Genomic DNA, 18,105 nt, shown 5'->3' with positions numbered 1-18,105 from the left:
AGCTGGAGAAAAAGGGGTTTGGAACAAACATTATAGAAGGCTGAAAAACCGGCTCAACTGGAAACATAATGGGCTGTTAAAAAACACTTAAAAGAAGCCTGGATTTTGGGACTAATTTATTAAGTATCAAGTTGATGATAAGCACAAAAGTAAGGACTAATGAATTCAGATGATGCCAGGAAGAACAGACTAAAAGACAAAAAAAACACACAGTACATTACATGGGAAGAAATGAAGATTATCTTGCTTGGAAAGTCAGAAGAATTCCCACAAATTATGTTCTCACTACCTTAAAAAAAATCTCAATTGGAAAGAAGTACACACTAATGAATCATATTCAGGCTGTGCTTATATAGTATGATCTGCCTATTAAAAAATTAAGTTAGATTTGGGGTACAAAGTACTGCCCTGCAATATGTTAATATAATACTCATCACCTCTACTCAGGATCTCTCTAGCATGGGCAGAAAGCAAGCCAAAAGAACACAATAGTCTTCTAGATGAAAGAAGAGTGAAAGAGCTTGGTTCAGGCCTTAGCAAACCAAGGCTTCAGTAAATTAAGCTTCCCCATATTTTAGTAAGGAAAACAGGAAATAAAACAAAAAGGAGGAAAAAAGCCAGGACACTCATAAATTGAAATCTGTGTATGGTTTTTGTTTTTCCAGATAGTCAAGATTTGCAAAGTGTTTTTGTAGGCCTGGACTTAACATGGTGTTTTTAAGGGATGAGAGCAATAGAGTGGAAAGACTAGTGCAGCAAACATACTATAGTCCCTCTGTGAGCACTACAAAAAGTGGCATGTATATTCATGTCATGTCCCTGCAGTTTTGTATTTTCCAGAGAGAATTAACAATAATGCAAGTGATCAATTATTAAGATATGAGATGACTAGTGGTTTGAATTTAATTCAATTTAGTTCTTAAATCAATTCTTAAAATCCATTCTTAAACTGTGTGCCTGCTCCAATGCTTGCATTATTTCCACTTACTGTAGCATATGTATAGTTAAAGGCACATTCAGAAGGTCAGGTACCTAACATTGACAAAACTCTCTCCATTTTTTTAGTGCCACACAAAATGGCTGCGAATAGTAATATGTCCAAATGTTTCTGCACATTTACAAAGCTCAGTTTTAAAACTGTTTTTACATACAGAGCATTTTAATGGCAGTTTCCCTACTTGCGTTCTAGAGACCATCTTAAGCGACAGCACTGGACAAGATGAGATTGTGTTTATTCATTCATTATACCATTTATTGAAGTGTTCTTTGTTTATAGGCAGATAAAACAAAAATAATTTTAAAACATTTTCAGCTTGGTTCTATAACTCTGGTATTTAGCCCCAGAGACTACAGAACCATTCCTTCTTTTATCTGACAGGGATTACTTAGCCGGAAGTACAAAAATATGGATAAACGAAAGGCAAAAGAGTATTTTTGCTTGGAATCTTTTCCAGAACAGTGATGATAAAAAATAATAATGATAATAATAATCAGAGATCAAAGGCTCCTTTCATTCCACTAACCCATATTAACAGTGTGAAGGACTGGTAAATCCAGATAGCTTCCATCTTTTAAATAATAATGCTATTTTCTCTTCATTTAGGGGATCCTACTATGCCAAGTGACCTCAGGATCTGGAAGTTATTTCATATCTTGTTTGTTGCTCAGAAACTAGATTTGCAAGACTTTCAGTAAAAACTCTAAGTTGCATTGTGCTTAAAGTTAAAGCACTCCAGCTTCTAAAAGCTTTTAAATAAATATTAATGATAGACATTCAAGGAGAGGAATGGTGCAAAGTGCCTCCTCATTTCAGTACAGACATATGCAAAAGAACTGCAGTCTATTTCTAATAAACGTTAAAGTTTAATTTTGTAACCATTGAATACTATGAAAATGTGATGTACACTAAGCCTGCTCTCCTACTCACTTCTGTATATCATATTAGATTGATGCAAGACGCTTTCAAAACACTTAACGAGCAGATCCATCTCAGCTGTGCTATTCAGATGAACAACCCTGCTAAGTAAGGCTGTAAGACCAGCTTTTCCAACCCATACATGTTTCAGTTCTGTAATCTTTTTAAGTGGAGGACAGGAGCTTCCTTGACTCCAGAATAGTGCAAAACAAAAATAATTCCTTATGTAAAGCTCATGTAAAGTCCATTCCTTTCATGGACTTGTTTCTAATCAATGAAGACAGAGTTTGAAACCTGACCAGCAAACAGGATAAAAATTACATTCTCTCTGTCTCCTTCCCTCCAAGGAAGATGGTTGGAGGAGTTGGAAGATGTTCACAGTCCAGCATTTTTTTTGATAGACAGCTAACCATATATATACCCACACTAAGAAAATAAATTTATAATGCCTTCTTCTACATATAAGCACTAATATAACGGCTATGTAAATTATTCTTGTGAACAAAATCCAATTGAATTAATATAAAAATAATTAAGTAACTTGAACTTTTCATCAGGCTCCTAATTTATAAGACTACAGTTCACAAATTAAGTATATTCTAGTGAATTCTGGGTGTTTAGGTTGAATTTTTCACAAAATTCACAGAACAGAGGAAAACTTTAACACGTGCATGGTATTTCTGACATCATAAGCATTTCAGATTCGGTATGTGTTTCTAACAACTTTTAATTGTATTTAAGATATATTACAGTAAGGAGAAATGAGAAAATGAAAGTATATACATATAAAGTACTTTTATAATTACAAACATTGTAATAACAATTCCAAATAACGAATAGTAGATAAACTGTATATACTTAGAAATGTAAAAATCAGGAAAAGAGGTCCTACATTTATTTAAAGTTTCTCATTGTTTAGTCTAAGGCTAGACAAAAATTCACTTCTGCGATTGAAGCACTTCCATGGAAAAATAAAACTTAAATTATGTTCTCCGGATATGATTTTCAAAGGTGCTCTAACAGGTCTAACTTCATTGAAATCAGAGGTAATTTCACCAATGAATTGGAAAAAAAACACACTATTTATCCCAGTAGTCAACCTTTATAAAAAAGGTCCAGAGCACCTACTCCTACATTCTGCTCATATATATAACCTTTTGAAGTACCAGTTTATTCCACTTCAATTTTAGCACAGGAATAAGTTTTGCCTATCTCAGCACATTATCTGAAGGCAAAACTGGTTTCCCAGCTACCTGGGTTCAGACTGTTGAAATCTTACGTAAGTATACTGCTAGGCAGCGGGGAAAAAAAACACACGAATATAACACACTTCTATATCTCAAAAGAAAAAGTAGAAAGAATAGCAGTGGTAGTATCATTAACCTTGTCAATATTCATAATGCTTCAAAAGAATATTTAAGGAAAACTTTGAAAACAGATTTCTCTCCCTTGCTGTATGATCTACAACATCTGAATGTCAACATATGTTAATAAAAAAGTATAATAAGTCATTCAAAGAAAAGAAAAATAAAAACATAGATAACTTGCCTTTTAATGTCCAGGAACTCAGAAATATTTGCTATCTAAAAGACATGATTGTATAGTACAATCCTGCTGCTTATTAGAGGCTCAGAAGAACATTCAGCATATAGAATAAAACTTTTTAGTTTACCTTTTAATTTTATCTTTATGTCTTCTTCTGTTGTTTATTACTTCAGGAACAGTCAGTACACATAAAAAAGATTAGCCAAAGAAAGGAATTAATGTTGACATGAAAGCTAAACAAAAAAAAGAGAATAACTTGTTTCCTTGAAAACATATAAAAAGCATTTTATATTTATCAAAATATAAAATAGCAAATTACTGTTGCCTTGCAGATAAAGTATCTGAAGTTCTTTGCATTCAACAATTCAACCACCATAAAGGAGAATAAATATAAAATAAAAACAATAAAAACGTATCTCTCCAAGGCAAAGATTATGGGTGAATTAGTCCTGGAAAGGCTGTCTGAATTTTGCCGCTTCATTTACAGCATTACACATTCAAATGGCTGTTTCTTCTCTTGACATTGTTCATAAGCAGATAAGAGAAATCTAATACTGTTACACTGAAATGACAGCATTAGAGTTTACTGGCAAAACTATATGGAGAGTAAGTACTCTCCAACTGAAAAATATACAAGATCTGTAAGTCTAAAAGGCCCTGCAGAACAGAATATACTTTGATACTTGATTAGTAATTAAAAAAATGATTCCCAACCTGTGTTACAGGTTATCTTTAGGGAGGAAATACAAAAGATTTGCGAAATAATCCACCTGAAGTAGTAAAACACAGCTGTACTAAGATGCAAAGAAAAAACTCTGTATGTCAGATTTAACATTTTCTCATTTTCAGTATGAGTATTGCAGAGATAATAATGCTGCTGCCACTTAACAAAGGCATGCTTTCAGGAGCTCTGAAAAGGTGTACCCCTTGGCTAAGTTTAACTGTACTGAAGTCAATTGTAAACTCTACTAACAATTCAGCTATATCAGTATTTACTGAACAGAAGGACAAAATTTACTTTAACTATTCCTGAAGTAAAACCAATATATATATATATATATGAACATATATATGTTCCTGTATATATATATGTATGTGTATATATATATATACAAACACACACACACACAGGAACATATATATATATATATATACATGAAATATAAATATAAAGATTAAATTAAGAAGTAAAAAATAGAAGAATTACGTGGATGGTAAAACACGGCAACAGGTTGCCTGGAGAAGCTGTGGAATCTCTAACCATGAAGACATTAAAAATTTGCTTTGACTAAGTCCTGAGAAATCTGACCAGCTTTGAGCTGGCCTACATGCTCTTCAGAGGTATGCTTCAATCAAAATTATTCAGTTAGAGAAGGCCTTTAAACATATATACAACCAGTGAAGTCCAAGGAGAAAAAATAGATTCCTACTTGACACTCAACCTTGATTTACCAAAACTGCTCTTGTCCCTGCAAGCAACAGCAAAACACAAACATGCTTTTCCTTGCATCATTCTGGTTTTTTTTGTGTGTGTGTTTTTAAGAAAATGTAGCTTTTCTGTATTTCATTATCATTCTGTCTTTCTATCTTCAGATACTTCACAACTTCACACAGCTGAGGTTTTTCTGACTTCTGATATAAGAAGAGCTATTCTGTATAATATGGTTCTTTTTCCAAATGAAACTGAATTTAGTCTAAGAAGCCCATTCACACACAGTCAAAATACGTGTATGGGGAGGAAAGTTGGGGGGGACAGAAGCATAGGGAGAAGGAGTGTTTGTTATTTTAAAGTGGTACTGATCTATTAAAATTGGATTTCTTTTGTTACAAGTAGCAATTAAAATCTGGCTTTTTTTTTTAATTGGATTTTATCATGACAGACTACTTGCTGTCTGCTTACCTGCCCAAAATCTGCTTTTATTTGGTGGGAATGTGTTCCATCTTTACTGAGCCAAGAATACAGTACTGCAATAAAATGATATTCTCTAAACTTTTATAGCATATATGCTTCAAAAATTGATAAATTTAGTAATTTAGAGGTTCTTCTCTTTCATCCAAAAAACTCTTCTGTCTCACCTCCTTTTCTTCCCATAATAAAAATGGCTACAAAATATTGGGTGAGAGTTCCCTTTTCTGATATCATGGTAGAAACATTTGTTATACAGAAAGTTATTGAAATGTCAGCTATGACTTGCCTTGCAATCTCAAGCATTAGGACGAATGCCTTATACAGGTTAATAGTTTTCCCAACACTAATTTAACAAATGAGCAACATCGTATCTAATGTGTTAATCTGCTAATAGAATTATTTAATAAGATTATTTGTTTTACATTAGTTCAACCAACTCCTTACGCTGCCAATTGTTTTCTTGACTAAATCAAGATAGAAGTTTAAATCACAGGCTTGATAAATCCTCTACTAGTTGCAGCTTCTAAGTAAACTCACAGTTTTGATGATCACAGAAAAGCCATTTCATTAAGTACACTCATAATATAATCTACTTCTCACTTCTACCAAGTATATTAATGTAAATAATGTAAATGATTGGTTATTCCAATAAAAATTAAGTACTTTCAACAGTACAATGTTTGTGATTATTGTTGACAGATGCATCAAAACATCACTGGGGGGGCAAGTGAGATCAATCTGGATATCTTACGTTTGACACTGATACAACAACCAGTATGAACTTTTTTTTTCTTAATTTAAAAGCAAGACAAATACATTATAAAACATCATACAGCAAATTGACTTTTTTATATATTGAATCTGCAACTAAGCAGTCTGGCCACTTTCAAAAAAGTCAGGCATTTCAAATACAATCTGAATTCAAACATATTTCTAGATAGGTTGAAGGCAAAAAGACAATGTATTTGCTCCGATTTCCTGATATGGGATATTTCTAAAACAGTTCAGTACTCACATGAAAGTTTTATCCTGCTTAGCTATAGAGGATTAATGTGAATTAAGTTTCTTGATAGTCTAAGCATAAATTTTCACAGAGCACCTTAACTTTACATTGACAAATGGAAAAATGAATCAGAGCAGTCAAACCCATTTTTCATTTAACTTCGGAAACAGACAGATTACCAGATTACCCTGCCAGAGAGACTATTTGAAAAGAGATATTTTAAATAATGTTCCTGAATAAAGATCAGTGGTTTTTAAACTGTTAAAAGGCAAGTAGGAATAAAAAAAAGCTGAATAAACAGCTCAGTAACTGAACAAACATTTATAACTGATCTGATATTGAAAGGTGATATTTGAAAGACGTACTAAATGGGTAAAAGTTGCTTCCTAATGACATAACTTTTTTATGCTTGAACAATTTTAACAAGCTTCCATAATAAGACATGTAAAAGAGAATCGAATTAATATAGTAGCAAATAAAACCATTATCCATTTCACAATGCATCTGCTTATGTAGGGAAAACATCTGAAAATGGTTAAGATTTTCAAATTAACAAATAAATATACTAAATAAAAATGTATTTCCCCCCCCTTCACAAGAAAGCTTTTCCAACTTCTAATCACTTCTCACAAAACAAAAGAAAATGATGAGCTTTGAAAAATATTTTCATTCAGTATTTTAGGTCAAGCTTGTCCTTTATCTTGTTTTCCTTCATAGTAAACTTTCAACTGTTTTAAAGATGCAGTCCTGAGCATACTGCACAATGAAAATTGTAGAATTTGCATCCAAATATTAAAAAAGTTGCTGATCTATCAGGATAGATATACATATTTTCCTAGCCATTTGATTTTCTTAGTACCCATTTGAGTAAAAGCTGATGAAAATTTAAGAATTCTTTGCTGTTAAGTGAATTAAATGTCAATAGAACTACCTCAGCAGGAGGCTATTTCGCTGTATTCACCATCCCTCCACTTGTCTCACCACCAGCTCTACCACTGATAAAATTCAGTACTCTCTCAAGACTTTATATATAATCAATGGGATGTTTAGCTTTCACTCTGAATTTAGTTAGTAAGTGTCTAATCATAATGAAATTACTAAGCAAAAGATGAAGAACTCCAAAAATACAACAATTAAAAAGACATTAAGATAAAAGACTGGCATGACTAGTTTCATCAACTTAAAACAGAACTGAAAGATAATACTGCTGCCACTTTCATGTGGACCCAAAAACTGAAATTACCTGAAGGCAATAAGGAATAAAGGAAGCAACAACAACCACCTCAGTAACACAGTATCAACTTCTACCCAGAGTTAGAGAAATTTGGTTTAAAAGCTTCATTCAAAGAATACAATCATAGAATTAAAGTAATTTAGGTAATCAAGCAAGGAATCGTAAATGCTGTGCACAAGCCAAAAATGCCAAGAAATGGTATGTTACTTCTAAAAGATACTGGCACTAATAAGTAGTCTTGTTTAAGCAAAACAAACAAATGTCTTTTCATCTTTTGAAAAAATAAGAATTTAAGCAAGAGAAATGAAGTGTCATCCAAAATTATGACAAGAACAAAGCAAATAATAGGAGATACCTGAGGCAAGGAACAATTTATGAAGACAGAATTATTATCCCGTTCAAAGACCGGAGGCATATCAGGCCCTGCACTACAGAACCTAACTACTAACACCTGAAATGGAAAAAAAAAGCTAAGTTTGAACCTGACAATAACACAACTAAGCTTGGTGAGCTATTCTATGCCTTCTATTGAAAAGAGTTTACATGTTAAGATTGTTGAACAGAGTTTGTGAGTATAATGTACATGAAATCCTTGTGCAAAATTGGCATGTAAATTTGGAATTGGTACTAAGTCCTGGACATTGGAAATAAAATGAAGCATTAAACATCATCCAGATATAAAGATAGTACTTGCTAACTTACTGCGGAACACTGTTGCAGTTATCATGGCTAAATAAATCTTACAGAATTCTCAGATAATTAGTTTTATGACATCAAATTCAGCTAAGTGCTAGAAAAAGAACATAGGTTAGTGCTAGAAAAATGAAACAGGAAAATGTTCAATAAAGTTCTTTAAAAATCAGAAATGTAAAATAAGTCAAGGTTTACAGAACACTTACTAAGCTTCTAGCACTGGTAAAAATCAGAGCTTTAAGTTACAACTGTATTGGTCAGTGCTATTTTAAATTAGGAACTTGGTGAATCAATATCTGTACCTTTTTAAATTCTTAGAATCTGACTTTTTACAAAATGACACAGACAGCTCCATGGGAGGTATCTGACACATGGGAGCACTGACACATGAACAAATTAAAGACAGGGGAATTAGAGAAACAAAATAACTTACCTGAAGTCATGTAGTGGAGTAAAAACAGAAATGTATTGACTTATATAGCAGATTAGTAATTAGAATTTAAGACCAGCCTAATGATTACCTTCATTATTTAGTTGTTCATATTTATACTCCCTAACTAGTAGCTTTTCAGACATTCAGAATCTGAGTTGACACTCCGAAAACTTAGAGACAAGATGGCACAAGCTGAGGAACAACTAAAGGGTTACTTTTAAATGATTTAATGAAAACAGGTCTTTAAAAAGGATGGTGTGGATAAACCTGGCTAAGGTATAAAACTAATTAATCAGGAATGGTGCTTTTTCTGTGCAGTATTTCTTCTTTCCGTTGCTCCATAGGGAAGCTTCATAAATTTAATACTGCAAGGCAGTAATGAAAAGCTAAATTTTTCTAAACACAGTGTTTTACGAAGATTATTTATTACATTACCAGCTCTACTTCTGCATAACAAGGTTGACAGATAGAATCATGTCACTTTATGATCTCAGTATGGTGTTACATTCCAAATACAAAGCAGATTGGTAATCAAATTCAAACCATCATTTTTTCTGCTATCCCAATTAAGATACAAAGGGACCTTTGAAGAAAATTTATTCTTTAAGTCCTACGCCAGTCTCTTTTAACTAGCAATGGTCGAAGCTGAACATGGCTCAATATGCCACAAAGTATGGAAAAGCTTCCTGTCTGCAACTGTAAATTTCACAGATTCCATCCTAACAACTTCTTTGAAAAGTGGTAAATACGGAAGAGTAGTAGAAATTAGCCAAGGTCCTCGTTACCTTCCCTGTAGGTAAAGAGAATTTCTCCTTGTGAACTCTGATGAACGTTTACTAATTTGTGAGCAGGAAGGAGCAAGGATGAGAATTCCTTCAAAGACACCAACAGCAGCATATAACAGCAATTTTGGCAGTACTGAATTAATGGTAACTTTCTAAGAAGCTGATAAAGACCTCAAATTCAAGAAGTAAAGAAAAACAGGAAAAAGCATTATGTAAGGTTCAGAAAGTTCAGTGGAAGTGTGTGACAGGTATGATGGAAAATGGTAAGAAACATTAAAACATTTGCCATCTTTTCTAAACAAAATGCTGAACATGAAGAGGTTACAGGAAGAGGTTACATATCTCAAAGGTTCGCGTAAATGAAAAAAAACAAAAGCTTGCTTTTCACATTGAGAGGGATCATGCTTCTAAAAAAACAGAACGCATTTGAGCGGTGGAAATTGTGTGGCATGGAGTATTTTATAGCACATTCACTGCAGCTGGGAGCCTAATTAGAATTTTGAAAAACACAGGCACTCATTTCACTGCCCAAATCAAAAGTGGTGGAACTTCCTAAACACCGAAAATTCTGTAACGGACTCTGCTTCTAATTTGAGACTTAAGAGAACAGTCCAGTGCAAATATCTGCAATTACAGATTCGCTGTAGGAAATATCTACCCTCAAAATAAAATTTAAAAGAATTAACTCACCACTTGTCCGTTCTGAGGATTTTTATGAGCATATGGGGGTCCACGGATGTGATTCCACATCTGACCAGATGTCATAGCAAATACAACACACTAGAAAAATAGAAAAACAACAATATACTTGTTTTTTAACCCAGAGGAATTGAATAAAAAAACACTCTGCTAGTGATGTTTATTTTAGGTACATAATTGTTTACCTAACCAGATACAGTATCTACTTTTATTTTATGTTTAGGATAGGGTTTTCAGATGTGCTGCTCTCATAAAATTCTTAATGACTTCTGTTAGAAAATCAGTTAGCTCAAGACAGAAATTTTCAAAATCTCTCTTCAAATAGTCCTCTCTTTATGTGCACTTGGAATTGCCACATTTACAAATCCGCATGGCAGAAAACACTCATGATAGTAGAAAGCACTCACTACAAATATTCTGAAAACTGTCATCTGAGATTTCTACAAGCTTTCATGATGTTATTTCTGCCTCTAATATGAACGTTTAGCTTAGCTGTTTACTTTCAGGTATATGAAATTATTAAAAAAACACCAAAAAAATTCAACTATCCAAATGTCTTTCTCATTTATGAAATGCTTACTTTGTGTCCTATGTGACTGTGATCCATTTTAGCCATGACAAAGGACAATGGCTGAGTTGATAGAAAAGTAATATTCCCTCTGGAAAGGTGTGGAGTTAGGATAGGAATCTATGAAAACTGGAAAAAATGGACATTACTTCTTGCAGAAGGTCATACTACAGAACCTAAATGGCAAAAATCAGTCACAGCAGTAGTTGTGGCTCTCTTAAAGAAGAAATTAAAATATGCTTTAATAGCCAAATGAGAAAAACAGTAATGCTGAACTTGGATCATCTAAATGTTTTCTGATTTAATAGTCCAAATAATCTTTAAAAGACTCTGATATAAACTAGGTACAGCTTCTATATATATGCTTATTTTTATTGTAAATGTATATTCCCACTAGCAAAAGTATAGCCATAGCAATTTAAGCAGATGGTTCACGAGTGTGTATTTTTTTTTATATATTTTTTTTAAACCGGGATGATTAGCTAAACCAGAGATGACTAACTTCTCTTTACTAAAGAAAAGTAGCGAGGAGTTCTTTAGCTTTTCTTTAAAGAATATTTAATAATGTATTTGTGAAATAAATTTAAGCTAGTGTACTCTGTAGCACAGTAAATCCAGAATGGACACCTCTAGCAATATACTTTGAACCAGCTTTGGAAGGCCTTAGGACTGAATCTTGACAGACTTTATATAAACTTATCTGGCTTTTCTAGAGTTTTAACCTGATAAGCTGAAACGGCCATTTTTTCAAAGACCAGATGACTATGCTTAGTTTACATTACTTTTGCTCATCTCTGTAGGGCATAACCATTTTTTCCCTCTCCATTCCATTTAGGATGAATTAGTTATGATCAGCATAGTGATGCAGTGTAACCAGCGATATCAAAAGCAGTAACACAAGATACACTGTACCAGTATGGAATGATAAGATGGGGGCACACGATCACACTAGAGATCACAAGTCCATAAATACTGTACCAATGCTGAATTAAAGAAACAGAGGCAAGGGAGCTGGTCAAAACCAGTTTTAGGGGTAACAAATAAAACAGATAAACACCAATTTATCATTTTTTTACGCAAGGTGTAGTTGTTGGCCAGTAGAAAAAAAAAGGACAATGTGTAAAAGTAGCCCCAATTGAGCTCTAGGGTGAGGAGGAAGAAAAACATCCTACTTCCAGCAAAGAATGTGAAACACTGAACTCACCATAGCAGCACACCCTTTCCCCAGATCAAAGCCAAGGATCTTAAGATCCAGAGAGAATCAGTGGAAGAATAATCATGACATTCAGAAAGACGGAAAGATAATAGTTTGTGCATAATTTTGTGTTGTTACTGTTGACATTTTTTGCCCTTGTAACAGAAAGAAAGTAACGAAAAAAAATTCCGCCCTGTAGTAATGATATCTGGTTAAACAATAATACTTGAATTATACTGTTAAGATTTCAATTACACTAAGAACAGATTCGTGGCTCTAAATATAAAGTGTGTTTCATTTTGTCCATAACAGGATTTGGAGTGTAACAGTATTGTAATTAATATGGCAGATGAAAGCATATTGGTAGTGATTATTAGCAAATGGGTTATGTTTTAATTAATAATATGCAATGAAGTGAAGAGAGTATGTGCTTCCATTACTGAAAAAAAGGAGACCATTATTTCTATACCTTGCAGATTATTTTAGCTGAGAAATTTATACTGCAATTTTGGTGACGAATCACAGAGCTGATAGCTTATGTGAAGATAACAAAAGTGTAGAAACTGAGATGAGGGTAATAAAGGTGAGGTGAAAGATGTGAAAGGGCAAAAGTCAGCTGAAATGTAAAACATCAAAAGAGAAGAGGTGCATATAGTGCACAAATATTGGTGGCTCTGAAAGTGAGTCTTCTATTAAAATTGTGATTTTCTGCATTCTTAAATTTATATATTTAATTTATGCTCTATAGGGGCAAGTCTGTTTCCATATGTAAAGATAAAAAAAAGCAACCTCAGTTTACATTAGTGATGTACTTTTAACTGGTAATTCTTTCAAATTGCTTAAGTTCTCTAATGCTAGCTAGCATGGATACACGACCTCACAACATGCTAATATCTAACAAAAAAAGGTAGGATACAATAGTAGGACGAAACTCTTAATCTATTTTAAGTACCCCAAGAATATAGCATTTCCATCTTATCCCTTAGGGAAGCAGGTAGTAGTTGACATTCAAGCTCCATTCCATGTTCTCCTATTACTATCAATGACATATTGATCTGTTATATTCATTATTGTAATCTACAGACTTTTAATGTTTGTAAAATATACTTGAAATATACCTCATTATTTGTAGAACTGACACATGCGTCATAGACACACTGATACCCAATGCTTACCATTCCAAACTCTTTAGTCTCCATGTGATCCCATGCTTTGGGATCCAAAATTTCCAAAACACCTGGTTGTTTCATTGCTATGAATCAATGTTCCTCAGGATAAAACTTTTACAAATTCATTTTTACAAATGAGCAACTTGCCACATGTGATTAATGACTTCATATTTACCTTAAGGTTTTATATGGTATTGATTACAATGGAGCAATTCATATGCAGAGAAATTATTGTTTTCAGTTTTCTTGGACCTTGCCAAAGTACAAAGGATGACAAGTAGAGAAAGAAGATTCGAGCGAGGCACTTTTCTGTGAGCACTTAAAGGATTTTTTTTTTTTTTTCACTTACCCAGGCAAAGCAGAGTCTCTAATTCAGCACTTCTACAAAGAAGAGAACCACTCACCCCTTACCAAAGACAGTCCTCTCATATACTCACAACCCCTTCCTTTCATACTCCTGACTAGGAAGAATAGGAACAGCTCCTAGGCAGCTGCCTTGGAATCTGAAAACAGACTTTGCCCTCCCAGATTCCATAGGTATACAGGCAATATTGAAATGTACACTGAAAAACTGAAAATTATATGCAGAAAGGCATGTTGGCAACCTAGCAAAGAAACTATTTTAAGAAGCCCCATGTTGTCCACATTCTAGCCATCTGAACAAATATTTTCTCAGCTCTAGAGAAACTGTTGTCTGAAATGTAGCAATTGCTTATGTAAAATGTTAGAAATTTGCTCAGCCTTACACTATTTCACCTTTTATTCTCTGCTTAAGAAATGAAGAGTCTTGACAAGAATCTGAATTGCTTCTTGTTATCAGTATGAAAGGACAGGAGTCTGCAAATATTTTAGGACTGAAGTCCTTCCTCATCTTTGTATTAGTATGTGAGAGGGGAAAATATCCATAGATGAACAGTAGGATTTAAATTAAAGTCTAAAACAATCTAGGGGATAAATTTTGAGTGTGATCTCAAAAGATATCTTTTGAGTACTAGGTACAGTGACTCAACCACCACAGTTTGCCTTTCCAGAAGTCTTCTGGGTAATGCTGCAAGTAAAAATGCCTAAGGCATACAAGATACTACCAGAGTTTGCAGTGCTTCCATGAGAGGATGAAACAGCTTATCACACTGCTATTGCTCAATCTAATATTGAGGACAAAACTAATTCAACAGTTTTGTGTTAACTGGCATTGGAATCAACGTATGACAGTTCTCTTGATTCTGTGCCTATTCAAAACGATTAGACGGGTTATTAAAAATGGCATTCCAAAATATTTTCCTAAAACATGGCTGGAAATATTATTTATGAGGTATGTTTTTGTTTTTTTTTTTTTTTTCAGTTGACGTTCATACCAAATTAAAATCCAGTCTTCTAGGATCCTTTTTCCTCCTTCTAGTAAAAACAGCAAAGGCACTTTATGCAGAGAATATTTGCTAATTTTTACGAACAGAGAGGCACTGTCTTTTTTTTTTTTTTAATAAAAAAATAGGTATCCAACCTTTGGGAGTATAAAAGCTCTTCAAAACAACAAACCAAAGAACTCTTTAAAACAATGAAAACAAAAAAATAGACCTGTCTATTTGCAATGATACGGAATCCTTAGTTTTCAATTACTGAATTTCAGGAGATCTATGATTAAATTGAAATGTAAAATGCTATTTTCCATAAGGTTAACGAATGCCGGCCATCTAGCAGAATGAAACATGAGAAGAAAAAAAAACAATTTTGATTATACACAAAGTTAGAGTACGCTCATGCCTTCAACTACAGCCCCAGGGTACACAATACATGGCCTCTTTAAAATGGTGCTAACAAAAATCTGACAGATTTAGTATAAAGTGGTTTGATACCTGCATTAAAAGGCAGTCACTATTGGTGATAAAGGTTACTTTTTCTTTTGGGTCATTTACCATCATCTTTTGAGATAATTTCTCTACTACCTTTCCTAGAGAGAATTACAGAGGTTTTGTTTTTCTTTCAATTACGCTAAAATGATGTAGGAAATCAGACAGGAAATAAAAAAAAAGGTTTAACACCACCTAATTCAGTCCTAGAAATTTGACTGTATTACTTTTACTGCATTTCGGCCAAAGTGTATACTCCCAAGTAACTATGAGATTATTTACCTTTTTACTATAAATAATTAAACTGGAATATTATATTATAAGCCTAAATTCTGTTGTATTATTCAGAAGCATACATCCAAATGACACTGTTATAAAAGTGGCAGTAGAGCACAGCCTCATATAGCTATAGGGCAATTACTGTTGCAAGGGACCTCCACAGGTCATCTTACACCTGTTACAGTTCAGGGCATTGTCCAGTTGACTTCTGAGTATGTCCGGACACCAGTCCTGACCCCCGAACTCAGCCCAGGTTTTCAATTGGTCTACTCCCAGAAAGCCCCAAATTGGGCATAAAAACACGCATACACATGCACTGCAGGAATAACAGGTGGTCAACACTACATAGAATCAGTTCTCATTTTGTACACTTTGGACCTGTGTAAGTCTGAATAGTAAAAGAAATGCTACAAACCACTTCTCTGTTTTTTTTGTTAGAAATCACAGATGCCAGAAGATATCCAGCGCTTTTTACTCTCTGGTTCCTCTCCCTACTCTCAGCTCACACTTTTCAAGGATTCACAACCCAACACTTCACTTGATAAAACTTTTTCATTGGAAAATACTAGTATTCTACACAAATATAAGGAATTAAATTTGACAGCCTTACTTTGAAGGAGAACTGTCAGAATTCTGTGTTAGAGCTCAGGATACTCCAAGTGATATACTGGAACAAAGAACACATTCTGCCCACAGCTCTCTAAATTGAAAGAAAACATTCTACTTGAAATCTAGTCCTTCAGGTGGTTTATTTGAAATCTTGGACTTCATTCTTTGACTTCTGAACAACAGGTACTAGGTAACTTCATCCTTGAATTGATGTAATAAATGCTGCCAGTGAGCCCATCAGCTATAAGGGTCACAAGAAGGTAAGTATCTCTTTGCCTTGTTGAATCAGAGCAAAACTGACCACCAATATGACATGGCTTTGAAAAGGCAAAAACAATTTTGTTTTGTACCAGTAACCTGCTTCTAGCAGAGCTAAAATGCAAATGCCACTGGCACAAGTAAACTCATATTCCATCTGCAATCCTGGCCATATGCATTCAAGAAAAATTAATTCAGATAGAAGCAAGTTGAAAAAAAGTCTTTAAAATGATTGAGTGAACAAATAACCCATTTACATGGAAAGAGAAGAAAAGCTTGACTTATCTTGTACAGACTACACGAACAAATTTTTAAAAAGTACTGTTCTCATTGCTAGCATAGAAGGAAGGCATTCTATTAAGCTGTAAAATGTTGGATTGACTTGATGCTACTCTAATGCTGATAACCAGGCTCCTGAATCATGGTTCAGGAGCACGTCCCCTCAAAATTAAGTCTTAAATGCGACTTCTCAGATTTAATTCTTCTGTCAGTCACAATGACAGCAGAAATTAAATTAATGAGTACTTGTTGATAAACCTTAACTGTAATCTATCATACTTACATGCTATCTAAAACTAAGATAGCTGACTATGCAGCACAGACAGTGTTTTTCCATGAATCTTCTCAGATGTTTGAAGACTGTGGTATAAACAAACATACTGCAATACACTGTTAAGCACATTCAAACTTAATTCATCATTGATGGCCTTTGGTTTTTACTTTACTATGCAAGTAACAAAGACACATACGCTAAGATAGGGAACTAATGCAAAGCATGTTAGTATGGAAAATCCGCATACCAGAGCTGCCATGGCCCAGCCAGTTTTGTTGTAGATGAATTCTAAATTATTTCTTCTCAGATATAACAGGCCACCAACAAGAGATACCAGAAGGGCAAGTGCGATTGTACCAGAATAGTTAGGAGGCCTGAACACTCTAATCTGGAAAAAATAAATGCAAATATAGATCAGAAATAAATACATACCTACAGATCAATTCCCATATAAACAAACAAGGAGCATAAGGAGCATCTGAAATCTGGTTTTGACACAGACTAATCACTGAATGTATCCATAAATAAGAAAAACATAGTACTTGCTTTAATAAATAGATTGCATGAAAAAAGCTTTAGGGACCATTTTAAACTGATAATACGCTACTGATCTGAAAATTTCAATACAGAATATTCCATTATCTCTTCTATAAGAAAATTAAACTGTTCAACTCAAAAAAATGTATGTATTTTCAACAGATATGCATGTTGTTTCTGAATTAGGAGCAACTACTTTTGGATCCATTTGTTTTGTATGTAGTATTGCAAGCATGTATTACTCATTCAAAACTAATTATCACAATATCACTACTACTTTTCATCTAGAAAAAACTACACATAATTTAACAAAGCAAGAATAAAATATAATCTGCAAAGTGTAGAAGTTACCACAACTATCATGAATATTTATTTTGGTTTTGTTTCTTTAAAAATATGCATTCAAGAGCCTATGTTTTAATGGAAAAACAGGCATTAAGTAGGGACAGCATTTGTCATCTGCCTGTCTCAGACTACAAAGGTACATTTGGCTCTAACTTTTAAAATTGTCTGAATACTTACATGAACATCTGTTCTGTCAGCTATCCATTTAGCTAGCTGTTCAGCTGCAAATCCGATTCTCTGCAGGTCAAATGTGTCAGCTCTCTTGGGCTTACCTTTTGGAGGAAAATGCATGAAAGTCGGAGCAGAGTTCATATTCAGCTACAAAACCAGGAAAAATAGCAAAAAAATTAGTAACCCCATACTTTAAAATGTTTACCTGTTATGTATCAGACAACATAAGCATATTCAATATGAAAAATATTATTTGCCTTCCTGCATAATGTGTTACTCTTTTTTATACATCTTCATGTACAGTCCTAGAAAAAGAGTGCTCAAAGTATTCCTTGCTATTTTCTTCTGGTAGATTCTT

General features: G+C 33.7%; 1 protein-coding gene across 1 annotated transcript in view; it reads right to left on the bottom strand.

The window, feature by feature from the left end:
* TUSC3 (tumor suppressor candidate 3) overlaps positions 1 to 18,105 on the bottom strand; it is a 119,815-nt gene that overhangs the window by 47,293 nt on the left and 54,417 nt on the right. Inside the window, exons 4-6 of the mRNA XM_035537732.1 lie at positions 17,754 to 17,894; positions 16,942 to 17,082; positions 10,208 to 10,297 (exon numbers count right to left, since the gene is read on the bottom strand). Coding sequence (XP_035393625.1) covers positions 10,208 to 10,297; positions 16,942 to 17,082; positions 17,754 to 17,894 — 372 coding nt within the window. The remainder of the gene's footprint in view (positions 1 to 10,207; positions 10,298 to 16,941; positions 17,083 to 17,753; positions 17,895 to 18,105) is intronic.

Source organism: Cygnus atratus, chromosome 4 (genome assembly GCF_013377495.2).
Source record: "Cygnus atratus isolate AKBS03 ecotype Queensland, Australia chromosome 4, CAtr_DNAZoo_HiC_assembly, whole genome shotgun sequence".
NCBI classification, from domain to species: Eukaryota; Metazoa; Chordata; class Aves; order Anseriformes; family Anatidae; genus Cygnus; species Cygnus atratus.
The sequence above is the reverse complement of the archived record's forward strand: the minus strand, read 5'-3'. Positions and strand labels throughout refer to the sequence as shown.